This window comes from Kogia breviceps, chromosome 15, assembly GCF_026419965.1.
Source record: "Kogia breviceps isolate mKogBre1 chromosome 15, mKogBre1 haplotype 1, whole genome shotgun sequence".
Taxonomy (NCBI): Eukaryota; Metazoa; Chordata; class Mammalia; order Artiodactyla; family Physeteridae; genus Kogia; species Kogia breviceps.
In genome coordinates this window covers 62,119,567-62,132,899 of record NC_081324.1, presented here as the reverse complement: position 1 = coordinate 62,132,899, position 13,333 = coordinate 62,119,567, and the positions used below count along the sequence as shown (strand labels likewise).

At 39.9% G+C, this 13,333-nt stretch overlaps 1 protein-coding gene across 6 annotated transcripts in view; it reads left to right on the top strand.

Annotated features, from left to right (window-relative positions):
- SPIRE1 (spire type actin nucleation factor 1) overlaps positions 1 to 13,333 on the top strand; it is a 212,814-nt gene that overhangs the window by 165,115 nt on the left and 34,366 nt on the right. For all 6 annotated transcript variants that reach the window (XM_059039865.2, XM_059039860.2, XM_067015789.1 and 3 more), the window contains 3 exons: positions 2,567 to 2,731; positions 9,071 to 9,157; positions 10,332 to 10,461. In XM_059039865.2, the coding sequence (XP_058895848.1) occupies positions 2,567 to 2,731; positions 9,071 to 9,157; positions 10,332 to 10,461 (382 nt within the window). The remainder of the gene's footprint in view (positions 1 to 2,566; positions 2,732 to 9,070; positions 9,158 to 10,331; positions 10,462 to 13,333) is intronic.

Sequence of the window (13,333 nt, the reverse complement as noted above, 5' to 3'; positions counted from 1 at the left end):
TTATGTTGATGGTCATTTGGGTGTTTCCTGTTAGCAATATTCTTAATTTATGGGTGATATCTTTCCTGAGATATTTGGAATGATATTAATCAGGAATATTTAAGAGTAAGGTTAAAAAACAAGTAGGCTATATTGTCTTATAAGCTAGTATTGTCACTTTAGAATAATATTGATTATCAGTTTCCTTTGCATAGTGTTGCTCTAGGTGTATGTCATCTTGGTTAAAAAAAAATTTTTTTTAAATTTATTTTTGGCTGTGTTGGGTCTTCGTTGCTGCACGCAGGCTTTCTCTAGTTGCGGCAAGTGGGACCTACTCTTCATTGCGGTGCATGGGCCTCTCATTGCAGTGGCTTTTCTTGTTGCAGAGCACGGGCTCTAGGCACGTGGGTTTCAGTAGTTGTGCTTCACGGGCTCTAGAGTGCAGGCTCAGTAGTTGTGGCACACGGGCTTAGTGGCTCCGCGGCACGTGGGATCTTTCTGGACCAGGGCTTGAACCCGTGTCCCCTGCATTGGCAGGCAGATTCTTAACCACTGCACCACCAGGGAAGCCCGGTTAATAAATTTAAAAATTTTTTTCCAAGACATTGAAGCCAGGTAAATAACTCCAGGTGCTCAGAAGTTAGCAAATAGCTAGTGTAAACTTGAACCAAAAATTTAGTTAACTCTCTTAAGGCAACCTCATCTAAAACAGTATTATCACTTACAAGAGACGTACTATCTCCAAAGGGAGTTACATTTGCCTAGATCACCAGCTGCTTTTTCATAAGATCATGAAAATGAACTACCTAGAAAGATTAGAATGAAATGAAGAAGGAATGAGGAATAGTACAAAGGAGAATTAGAATACATTTAATGGCAGAATCTATACATCTCAGAATCTTTCTAGTGTAATAAGGGGTAAATGATAAAATCTCTGGGAATACATACAGTGACAGTTGTCCATTATTTTATATAACTGTGACTTAGTTTCTGAAAAGTCATTTGTAAAATTTTTGCCACAATAATATATAACGAACTGGCTATATAAAAGAGTCTGTTTGAATCTTTCTATAAATTATAGCAAAAGATTCTAATGTGAGTAATCATCACTAATTTATCTGTTTTGAGAATTCAAAGTTTCATATGTCAGGTTGTCTTAAAGCCTGAGGAGGTGAAGAGAAGAGACAGTATTTTAAAAATGAGATGGTATTTGAATTGGATCTTCAAGGAATGAGCAAGAGAAGTTGAGACGAGCATTCCCAAAGGAGAGATCTAAATATTTTAGGAATTTATATTAGGATATCTTTAATGGCAGAATCTAAGAACTTGTCTTAAATGTTAATATTTTAGAAGATGTTCTGATGGCTATACTACAATATTAAGTACCTCAAATCCTTTTGGGAATAAGAAATAGTATACATTTTTTAAAAATCATAAATTGTTTTTTGAGGACATTTTTGAGAAGTTTAATCAGTTATGTAGGCAATTCTTATGAAATATGTCACTTGATTTTTAATAAATATATTATGTAGCTATTGAGCCACTTATTAATGTTTAACAACCTATAATATTTCAGTTAAATATCATATTGATTTTCTCTTTACTGAAGCCGAGAATATGATATCTTATAGGCAGGAAAACAAAAGGGTTAAAGTATAATATTAACACATTTAATATATTTTAAATTATAATAAATATTTCACATGTATTTCATTTTCTTGAAGGGCAGACAGAGCAACTTGCTATTATTTGTAGATAAGAAAATTGATATTAAATAATTTGTGCAGAGATAGTAATAACATAAAAATCGTCATTTTTGAGCATCTATGTGCAGAACACTATACATCAGCTCTGATCATCTCAAGTTATAAAGTGCCATTTTCTTTTATTGATGAGGAAGCCAGGGTTCAGAGAGGTTCCCCTCTGAACTTGCCGGATGTCAGATAGCAGTAGATGGCTATATCAGTTAGCTGTGGTCACAGTAATGCTGTGTAACTGAACACTACAAAATACCATGGCATAAAGTGGTAGCATTTACTCAGCTCATGAGTCTGCAGATCAGAGTGGTGGCTCTACTCTGTGCATCATCCTTCTGGATAATCCTGCCAGTGTGCCTCGTGCCAACCCAAGTGTGATGTTCTCATGGCAGTGACAGGAGCAGAGTGACAAGCCATTGTGCATTTGTTGTTGAAGCCTTTGGTCAGGTCATATCCACTAAAATTCCAGTGGCCAAGCAAGTAATAGAGCCAAACCCAAAGTCTAGTGTGAGAAACACACACCTCTTCAGTGAGCAAAGCCACCTGATAGGTGGAACATGAGGGCCTGAGGAACTGAGGCCATGGATGCAGGTAGCACAGGGGGTGAGTTAAGGTTTTATCCAGGTGTCCCCGCAGTTAGAGCTGGTGGATTCTCTGCGGGCATCCTACCTGCTTTTTAGTACCCTAAAATCTAATTTTTAAAATTGTTTCTCTTTGGTTTGCTTGGTGTTTTGTAATCCAAGCTCTTAATATTTTCTTTACGACTATAGCTCTTTAGAGGAAACTAGTAAATTTATTCATGGATGTCTCTCCACCCTTGGCTCTTTCAGGCTCGATTCTGGGTGCAGGTGATGAGGGATTTGCGGAATGGAGTAAAACTCAAGAAGGTCCAAGAGCGGCAGTATAACCCTCTGCCCATTGAATATCAGCTCACCCCTTATGAGATGCTAATGGATGACATTCGATCCAAAAGATACACTTTGCGAAAAGTGATGGTAAGTAACAAAGAAAACTGTTAATGGACTCAAATGGTTGTTTTTTGGTAATGTTATTTGTTGAAAATGTTCTTCTCAATATAGAAAAGTTGGAAAATACAGTAAGCTCACAGAAAAGTTACAAATGTGTAATTCCACAACCCATGGCTTCAAATTTCTGTCTACTGTCCTTTTCTTTAAGCCTGAACAACTCCCTTTAGGGCAGGGTTACTAGTGATGAACCCCCTTAGTGTTTGTTTGCCTGGGAATGTCTTAATTTATTCTTCTTTTTTTTTTTTTTTTTTTTTTTTTTGCGGTACGCGGGCCTCTCACTGCTGTGGCCTCTCTTCTTGCGGAGCACAGGCTCCGGACGCGCAGGCTCAGCGGCCATGGCTCACGGGCCCAGCCGCTCTGCGGCATGTGGGATCCTCCCGGACCGGGGCACGAACCCGCGTCCCCTGCATCGGCAGGTGGACTCCCAACCACTGCACCACCAGGGAAGCCCCGACAATGTTTTTTTCCGTCTTTAAACTTATCTCACTGCCTTTTGGCCTTTATGGTTTCTAGTGAGAGATCACCTGTTCATCTGATTGAGGATCCCTTGTATGTGATAGTCACTTCTTGCTGCTTTCAATATTTTTCTTTCAACAACTTGACTATAATGTGTTCTGTTGTGGCTCTCTTGGAGTTTATAGAGCTTCTTGAATGAGTAGATTTGTATTGTTATCAAATTTTGGAAGTTTTTAGCCATTAGTTCTTCACATTTTCTTTGTCCTTTCTTGTCTTTCCAGTCCCTCTGGGACTCCTGTTATGTGCATGTTTATACAGTTTGGAGGTTGTGAGTAGTAAGTAAAGAAGAACATGTTACTACTTTGTGGTACCCATTATTGTTTTCCTTTTTCTGTCTTTCTTTGTCTGGCTAATTCCATGCAGTTCACTTGGATACGTTTATACTGAGCCTCTGTGCAGGGGACTAGGCAGGTGGCAGTTCTAGTGGTGATTGGTTTCACGTGGGGGAAGTTTTCAAGTTTTAGTCTAACAGGCTAAGATTTTGATTAGTTCCTTGTTATGTATATATGTACCTGATAAATGAGAGTGGAAATTCAGCTACTCATATTTAATCATTCAAAAACTGGATATATTTTTTTAAAAAATTTACTGTTATCAATATACTGCCACTTCCTAATTTCTTTTAAAAAAGTTTTGTTGTAAAGAATAAACACAAAGGATTTTCACACAGTCTATCTGTTTCTGAAGTGGTATGCTAAAAAGTTCTTAATTTAATCCTCAGGTTTAAACTACATAACTATACCATAGTAATCCAGTTTTTTTTTTGTATTTTGTGATGCTCATGATGGGAATTGAATGGCTTAGCCATATGGGATTATATTTAGAACATTAAGTTATGGAAGTACAAAACATTTCAATGTAATTTTTTCAAAATGTTTTGGTAAAATGCTTTAATTCTAACAGAGAACTTCAAATAACTCACCTTTAAAAATAAAAATGTAGATCGTTGGCCGGCAGTGTTCGGCTGCCAGTAGTCAAGGAGCAGAAGCGCTTTCCTGAAGCGGGCTTGGGTGCTCCAGAGCCCGGCCGGCTGCTGAACTGCCTCTTCGGCAGCTGCGGCAACGGCTAGGCGCGGGGCATAGGCGCCCCAAGGACCGCGTAAGTGGGCAGGCATCCCGAACAGGCAACCTCACCGAGGGAGGTGGCCGTGGCGGTCACGCTCGGGCGCGCCGTGCGCCACGCTCCATGCCCGTGTAGGGCTGCAGCTGCTCCCTGGCCAGTCATTTCAGAAATTGATGAGCAGATCCTAAAAGTCACATGGAATTACAAGGAACCCAGAATAGCCAAGACAATCTTGAAAAAAGAACAAAGTTGGAGGATTCACCCTTCCTAATTTTACAACTTAACTACAAAGAAACTGTAATCAAGACAGTGTGATGTTGGCATAAAGATAAACATAGATCAGTGGAATAGAATTGAGAGTCCAGAAATAATTCCCTTCATTTGTTGTCAGTTGATTTCTGTGGGATCCCAAGACAAAAGGGAAATATCAGTCTTTTCAACAAATGATGCCAGGACAGATGGATATTCACAAGCAGAAGAGTGAAGTTGGACTGCTACCTTGTACTATATATAAAAGTTAACTCAAAATGGATGAAAGACATAAATTTAAGAACTAGAACTATAAAACTCATAGAAGAAAACAGGTTTGTGATCTTAGATTAGGCAGTGCTTTCTTAGATATGACACCAAAAGTACAGCAACAAAAGAAAAAAAATAAATTGGACTTGATCAAAAATTAAAACTTTTGTGATTTAAAAGACAATATAAAGAAAGTGAAGACAACCCACAAAATGGGAGAAGAAATTTACAAATCATATATCCAAAAAGGGACTTGTATCCAGGACATATAAAGAATTTTTTAAGCTCAACAATAAAAAAGACAACCCAGTGGAAAGTGGGCAAATAATTTGAATTATTCTCCGAAGAAGATATATAAATGGACAATAAGCACATGAAAAGATGATTAACATTATTAGTCATTAGGGAAATGCTAATCAAAACTGCAGTGAGATGCTACTTTACACCTACTAGAGTGGCTAAAATAAAATCACAAAAAATAACATGCTGGTGAGGATGTGGAGACATTGGAACCCTCATATCACTGGTGGGAATGTAAGATGGTGCACACTTGGGAAAATAGTTTGCTAATTCCTCAAGATGTTAAACATAGAGTTTACGGCCCAGCCATTACATGCACTCCTAAGAGAAATGAAAACATTTGTCCACACAAAAATTTATGTATGAATGTTCATAGCATATTTATAATAGCCATAAAGTGGAAACTATCCAAATGTTTATCAGCTCATGAGTGGGTAATATACAATGGAATATTATTCAGGCATAAAAAGGAATGAAGTACCAATACATCCTACCACCTGCGTGAATCTTGAAAACATGCTAAGTGGAAGAAGCCAGACACAAAAGGCTACATAATGTATGAGGGGTTCCATTTATTTGACATTTCCAGAGTAGGCACATCAGTAAGACAGTGGATTAGTGGCTGCCAATGGCTGTGGGAAGGGAAGAATGAGGAATGAGTGCTAATGGGTGCAGCATATACTTTTGGGGTGATAAAACTTCTCTGAAGTTATTGGTAGTGATTGCAAAACCTTGTGACTACTTAGAACCCTGAATTGTACACTTTAAAAGAGTGAATTTTGGACTTCCCTGGCAGTCCAGTGGTTAAGACTCCATGCTTCCACTACAGAGGACGTGGGTTCAATTCCTGTCAGGAAACTAAGATCCCACATGCCGAGTGGTGCCGCCAAAAAAAAATAAATAAAAGGGTGAATTTTATATGTGAACTATATCTCATTAAAGGTCTTTTTTTTTTTTTTAAGCATTACCAAGTTCCCTCTATTTATTTACCTTGGTCTAAAGCTTGATCAGATGATCTGTTGTTTTTCTGATGTTTTTGAGCTCTTGAAAACTTTGTCTTTCTTTGATTAATGCCTAACAGAGGAGGCATTTTATTTCTAATTGTCTTAACCTCTTTTTTCTTAAGTATAAACCAATTATTTGAGAAGACTAGTCCAGTGTAATGAAAGATCCTTGTAAAATGTATAGTCAGGGGGTTGGTGGTGGTGGGATGAATTGGGAGATTGGGATTGACTAATATGTATAAAATAGATAACTAATAAGAACCTGCTGTACAAAAATAAATTAATAAAATTCAAAACAAAAATAAAGATGTAGGAACTTAAACATTTTTTATATAGAAGTTATTTGTTTAAGGCATTGTGGCTCAAAAGTAAGATCAAGTTCTATAACTGGTCTCATTTACTTATGGGCCTACTGTTTGTGTTCATCTAGAAATCATTTACTGTTGCAGCTTCAGAGAGCTTGTTTCAGGGTGTGTTCTGTATTTATATTTTTAAAAAAGTGATTTCACTGACCCAGCAGCAGAATGGAATTTGCTGTTACTTTTCCTCCTGCTAGTAAGGACTTTGACTGACTCACTCACATCAATACTGGCCTACCAGCTCCCTCATGAGCACTGACACACATTTTGTAATTGGGATCCAGGATCCAGTTTCTGACTAGTGAGGAAACTGATGTTAATGTGCTTGTTTGGGGAATGGAACTTACAACCTTGGCCTTATTGACTCCATTATCTCACTCAATCCTGCTCTTGTGATGGAAAGAACATTAAAATAAAAGTATATGAAAAATAGGTAGAAAGAGGGCTTCTCTGGTGGTTCAGCGGTTAAGAATCTGCCTGCCAATGCAGGGGACACGGGTTCGAGCCCTGATCTGGGAAGATCCTACATGCTGCGGAGCAGCTAAGCCTGTGTGCCACACTACCGAGCCTGTGCTGTAGAGCCAGTGAGCCACAACTACTGAGCCCGCGCACCTACAGCTCGTGCTCCACGACATGAGAAGCTTGCGCACTACAACGAAGAGTAGCCCCTGCTCGCCACAGCTAGAGGAAGCCTGAGCACAGCAATGAAGACCCAGTGCAGCCAAAAATAAAATAAAAAAATAAATTAATTTTTAAAAATGCCAATTAAAAAAAATAGCTAGAAAGATATGTGTTATCCTTTTCAGGAGTAGAATAGAAAGGTCTGATTAAGTTGTTCATACAATAAGGATTTTTTAAAAAGTCTTTTGTAACATGAAGTTCATGGGTAAAGAGTGGTGCCACGGTAGGCCCCCAGCTCTGCTGCTTGGGTACACGCCCTCCTTAAACCAAGTACTAGTGGTCACAAGCTTGGCTCAGCTCAGGCATCTTTCACTCCTAACTCTAACCTTAGGGCTGTCCTGTCCTCACTCAGGACTGGGGGGCGGGGGGCACAGGGAAAATGGGAGTGGATAATGTCAGCAGTTTTGTCACACACCCTGAGTGGTCGCATTTGTGAGGGGCAGCCACTGGGCCTGGAAGCAGCAGTTCAGGTTCTTTTTTTTTTAATTAACTTCATTTCTCAGGTGACACAAAATAGTGACATTGACAAATCAAAACTCATACAGCTGCAATAAAAAATAACCAATTGATTAATGATCCTGAGCAATTAAAACAGTAATTAAGATTGGGAAGTACATAACAAAACTGTCCATGCCCTGAAGTCTTAAAATTCAGATAAGAAAATACTTTTAAAAAGTTTGACCAAATTTTACGATAATTCTAAAATTGGGCATGACATTCCAATAACAAATTGTGAAGCTTAAAGAAACCTTTCTAACCTATCAAAATTTTAAAAATATCAACTATTGATGCTAGAGGAATAAACAAATTATCTTTTTTCTTTCCAATAAAATTGATATCATAAAATTATTAGAATATGACAAGATAAAGAGTAGGTCACCAAAGTAGAGTGAAAAAGTATTATAGAAGATTTTCAGGCAGTTCATAATAAAAATAGTATGCTGATTTTCTGGATTTTGAGAAGTTTAAGGTATTCATCAGTTTTTTTAATTTGTAATTTGTTAACATTTCTTTTTTCATCTATCTTTTATGAGAATAATGACAGAAAGTGCCTAGCAGTTCTGTTTTTTCATATGAGGTTGGGAAATAAGTATGACTTATGGTCACCACAACTGTGCCTTCTGAGTGGTCAGAATGTGAGTTTAGGTGGGGGTTTTTTGGTGGGTTTTTCTTAAATTTCTTAAAATTTTTGTAACCTGTTTCTTTAAAAAGAGAGGATGTTAGGGCAAGAGTCAGGTTCAGACCAGGCCCCTGCCATGCTCTTCTGCTCACTGGCCCTGTGAAGGGGGCAGACACCACCTCGATCTGAGCCTCAGCTTTGTCTAAGAATGTGAACCATGTCCCCACTCCTTCCCATTACCAAGATTTTGTACAAGGATGAAAATAAGAGGTAAAAGACTTTTTGTTGTTGTTGTTTTGGCTACGCCACCTGGCACATGAGATCCCAGCTCCCTGACCAGGGACTGAACCCGCACCCCCTGCAGTGGAAGCACAGAGTCTTAACCACTGGACCACCAGGGAAGTCCCAAAGACATTTGAAATTATACAGTAATTAAGCATAGTATTACTTTTTCCATTTACATTCATAATTGTAGAAACCTTTTGTTGGAAGGATGCATCTTACATATAATTTCCCCAAATATAGAACTAAAGTGGACGTGGAGTTTCTTCATTTCTGCATAGTTATTTTTGCTCTGAATCATTCAGCCATTTACTCTCCATTTTTATTGATTTGAAATGCATCCTTGGTGGAACCAGATTCCACTTCAGTAATTTTGAAATGACATACATTGACATACGTACCCAGAAACTTATAATGATAATCCTGTAGTCACATGAATCTTCTACTTCTTGTCTCCTTTCAGGTGAATGGTGATATTCCCCCTCGGTTAAAAAAAAGTGCTCATGAAATCATCCTGGACTTCATCAGATCAAGACCTCCTTTAAATCCAGTATGTAATTTGACATATTCCCCTTGTTTGGAGAGCAGCACATAATGAAGTATTCTCCTCTAGCCTGTGACCTCTAGAACTCAGCTCTTAAAGGAGTATTTACACTGAGCTTTCATTCTCAGTTATGAAGCCCAACTGTAAATTACATTCTTAAGTCACAAAAAAGTACTTAAAATTATTCAATACAGGCTGTCTTAGGATATTTTAACTCAAACAACCTGAGTTATGGTGCAAAATCTGGCCAAATACCTCCTAGAATAACAGCTGAATATGATACCAAGTAGTTCCTGGTGTGGGCTGCCCTCCCTGTTTACTTTATGGTACAAACACTTCACCTTGATTAAATTGTCATTTTGATACTGTTTTACAGTAAATCCACCCTGCTGTACCTCCTCTTTTGTATTATCTTCCTCTGTTGACGGGGTTCTTTCTAATGACCATGGAATCAGGGTGTTCTGATCTGGTTTGAACGTTGGTTTGCATTTCCTCTGTTCTACACTTACTTCCCCCCAGCTCCACAGCCAATGCTCACCAAGGCCTCTCAAACCCCAATATGTTCAGTAACTGGAACAGGGATGGTGTTTCTTTCTCAGTTTGTGAACATCTAAAACATAATTAATGATCCCTCTTATAAATCTTTTTAAAATAAGGGAAAGAGGCCACGTAGGAAATAATTTTAGGAAGGCGGGTGGTGGTGGAGCAGAAAGAGCGTGGAGTCAGATGGGCCCGGATTTGTACACTAGCTACACAACCTAGTGGCCACATGTCTCTGGGAGAGTTGATCGGCCTCCCTGAGCCTGTATTTCCTCAACTATAGAACGAAGTTAATACTCTGAGAAGGTTGTGATGACTTACTCAAAAACGTTACTTTCAAAAACAATAATCGTAATAGGTACGTACAGCTTACATTTCAATGGATTGCCTGTCACAGTAGCACGTAGGGAGCATGACTACAGATGCAGCAAAGCTGACTCCTTCAAGTTACTTGAGCACATGTGACTGAACCACTGTGATATCCAATAATCTCCCTATTGCTTGAAAATGGTCTTTTATCAAGCAGTGTTGCAATCTGTAAAATATAATTTCATAATGTGCTGTATGAGTGGACTTCAGTAAAAATTATTTAAGGACAACTACTCAAGCAAGTCTCTATAGCCATTATATTTTTTCTAAGGCCTCAGCCAGAAAACTGAAGCCTACTCCACCACGGCCAAGGAGCCTCCATGAAAGGATCCTGGAAGAAATCAAAGCAGAAAGAAAGCTGCGGCCCGTGTCACCAGAGGAAACCAGACGCAGCAGGTTAGGTGAGTCTGGGGCGTCGCTGGAAGACAGCACAGCAGTCCAGTGAGAGACTGCCGTCTCCGGGGCGTCGCTGTAAGACAGCACAGCAGTCCAGTGAGAGACTGCCGTCTGCAGGGCCCTTTCACACACACACTCACACACACACACACACACACACACACACGCACACACCCTCACGCTGGAAGTCTATACTTGAGATTCATGGAATAGGAAATTGTTGCCCCGTGATGCTGAGTGTAGGAGAGCACCACGCTGCATAGTGGACAGAGCTCTGCCGACCTCTAGGCTGTGGTTTTAGGACGGTCTCTTCACCTCTCTGAGCATCGATTTCTTTGTCAGCAGAAGGGGGATAAAAAGTCCTCTACACCTTCATTATGACTTTCACGTAAGAATTAAATAGGATCATGGTCAAAATACTTTATAAATTGTAATACATATACATGGATAAGTTATTACATTTTAGAAATATAAGTGATACATAGTTTTACTTCAGGTTTCTATTGTCTTAATTATGGTTTGAAGATATGGTATTATGTGATGAGAGATTCACTTATTACTGATATCACTTAACTTATTACTCACGTTACTTTATATTTATTATGTTTAATGTTTTTTATAAGCACACATTGATTTTCATTTAGAGCAAAAGCATATTATAAAATGTAAACATTTTTGTTTATGCAGCTGTCCTCCAATTTGTAAGATTAAAGGTGCCCAAAGAATTCAGGGAAACAGTCTCGTGGCTCCTGAACAGGACAGGAGCCGGCCCTGTGGCACTGTCTCCTGGTTCTATCCTCCGACCTCTTCTGCCTCTTTCAAGCCCTGCCTGGTCGTCCGGTTTCTATCCCGGGCTCCCTCTCCCTGAGCAACCACATCCTCCTCCAGGGTTTGTTTCTGGTTTCCTCAGCTCCCGCCCTACAGCACAGGTTTCTCTGAAAGTTCAGACCCACACGTGCAGCCGTCTGCTGAGCAGGGCCTCCTTGCCCCTCACGCAGGACAAGCCCCGCAGCCACTGGTGACCTCGCCTGCTTTCTCCTCAAACTGTCTCCTCCTGGTTCCCCATCTCAGAGCCCAGGACAGTTTGCTCAGCATCACCTCTGACTCTTACCCAACAGCCAAGCCCTGTGGGTTTTACTTCTAGGTCTCTCTAGTCCTCCCCGCTCTGACCCAGGCTCTCCTCTTCTCTGTCTGGTCAGTTGCATCCACTCCAGCGGCTCTCCCTGCCTCCCATGACTGTCAGTCACTGCGCAGTGATGTTCTTTTGTTTGACTTTTGGCCATTCTGTCACACTGTGGCCTCCGTGGCAGCAGGGCCCATGTCTGTCTTGTTGGTTGTTATGTCCTGGTCTCCACTGCAGGGACAGTGATGAAAAGTACTCCCAGAGGCGTTGAAATAATAGCATGTACCTTCCACGTACAGAGCTTCAGAGTGAGGGCAGGCTGTGTGAATTTATCCCTGTCTGATTTTTATGGCAGCAAGTATTTCCCTTTAAAATGATGTTTGAAACAAATCCATATGAGCATTTATATAATAATGAGCCAGAACATATACACGGCATAAATGGAGAGTTCTTATTCTGGGAGTCCTTGCATGAGCCTGAGGACGGTCTGTGAATCCCTTGAAATATAAAAAATTTGTATGTATTTCCTAAAGTGTATGTATGTGCATTTTCTGGAGAGGGGGTTCATAGCTTTGCTCAGATTCCTAAAGGGTCCACAGCCTCAAAGAGTAAGAACCACTATGGAAAAATAAGGAAACGGTGTTATAGGATGGCTGCTTAAGACTGGATTTTTTTAAATTACTGTACCTTTAGAAGGAATAATGGGGTAATAGAAAAGTTTTCAACAAAATTATAAGGCAAAACAAATATATTACCATGAGAAAAGTAAGCTTCACGATTTTCAGGAGAAAAGAGAACGGATTATAAACTGCGGTGGAAGCACCAACAGGACAGAGAAAGGAACAAGACAGACGTAACGTGCTTGTGTGATTTGGATGATATTTGACATATAGTTCCTTCATTTTTCCAAGTGTTTATTAAACAGCAGTGTCAGCTGTTGGAGTAGAGAGACGAGCAGTGTCAGAGTCCCTGCCCACAGGTGCTGACAGAGGAAAGGCTCGGGGCAGCAGGTACATGTTCCCCTTGCAGCACCGACAGCAGCCCATCAGGGGCATGGGGGTGGCCAGGGCTGAGCGTTCGGGAGACCAGCAGTCCTTGTGGGTGGCAACGGGACACCGCACGTTGCATAGAAGTGGCATCACATGCCCTTGTCATATACATATTCTTCTATTTCATTTTCAACAAGTTAGATGCTAACTAGCAGGAAATCTACTTTAGAATAATTAAATATCAATTTTCTGTATAGTATATCTTATTTTACTTTAACCTGACGAATTGGTGTTTCACAACAACCAGAATTGAGCTGTTATTGAAAGTGATTGTTCTATGAGAGTCTTACTTTTTAAATTGCTCTTGTACCTTAATTGGAAAGTAAGAGATTTGGACTCTTCTTTCTGCAGACCTACATTGGTTCTTACTATAAAGTTTCCCCTTGGGGAGTTTGGGTAAAGTTGGCAGAATTATCTTGAAGAAAAGTTCCCTAAATAGTTTTAAAACCTTACCCCTCCATGTAATTGCAAGTAGAAACCCACTGTAGAAATTGGGGAAGTGTATAAAGAAGAACTATTACCCGTAGTTTCACCAGCAGAGGCATGCGCTGTGATGGAGCTTGTGCATCATGAGGTGGAGACAAGAGCTGTGTGCACAGTGTCTGATGTCCCCATGTAACGTTGTGTGGGGCAGGAACATCTTCCCACGTCGTTAAATATGCCCCACAGCATTATTTATAAGGACGGATTACTAACACATGGCTA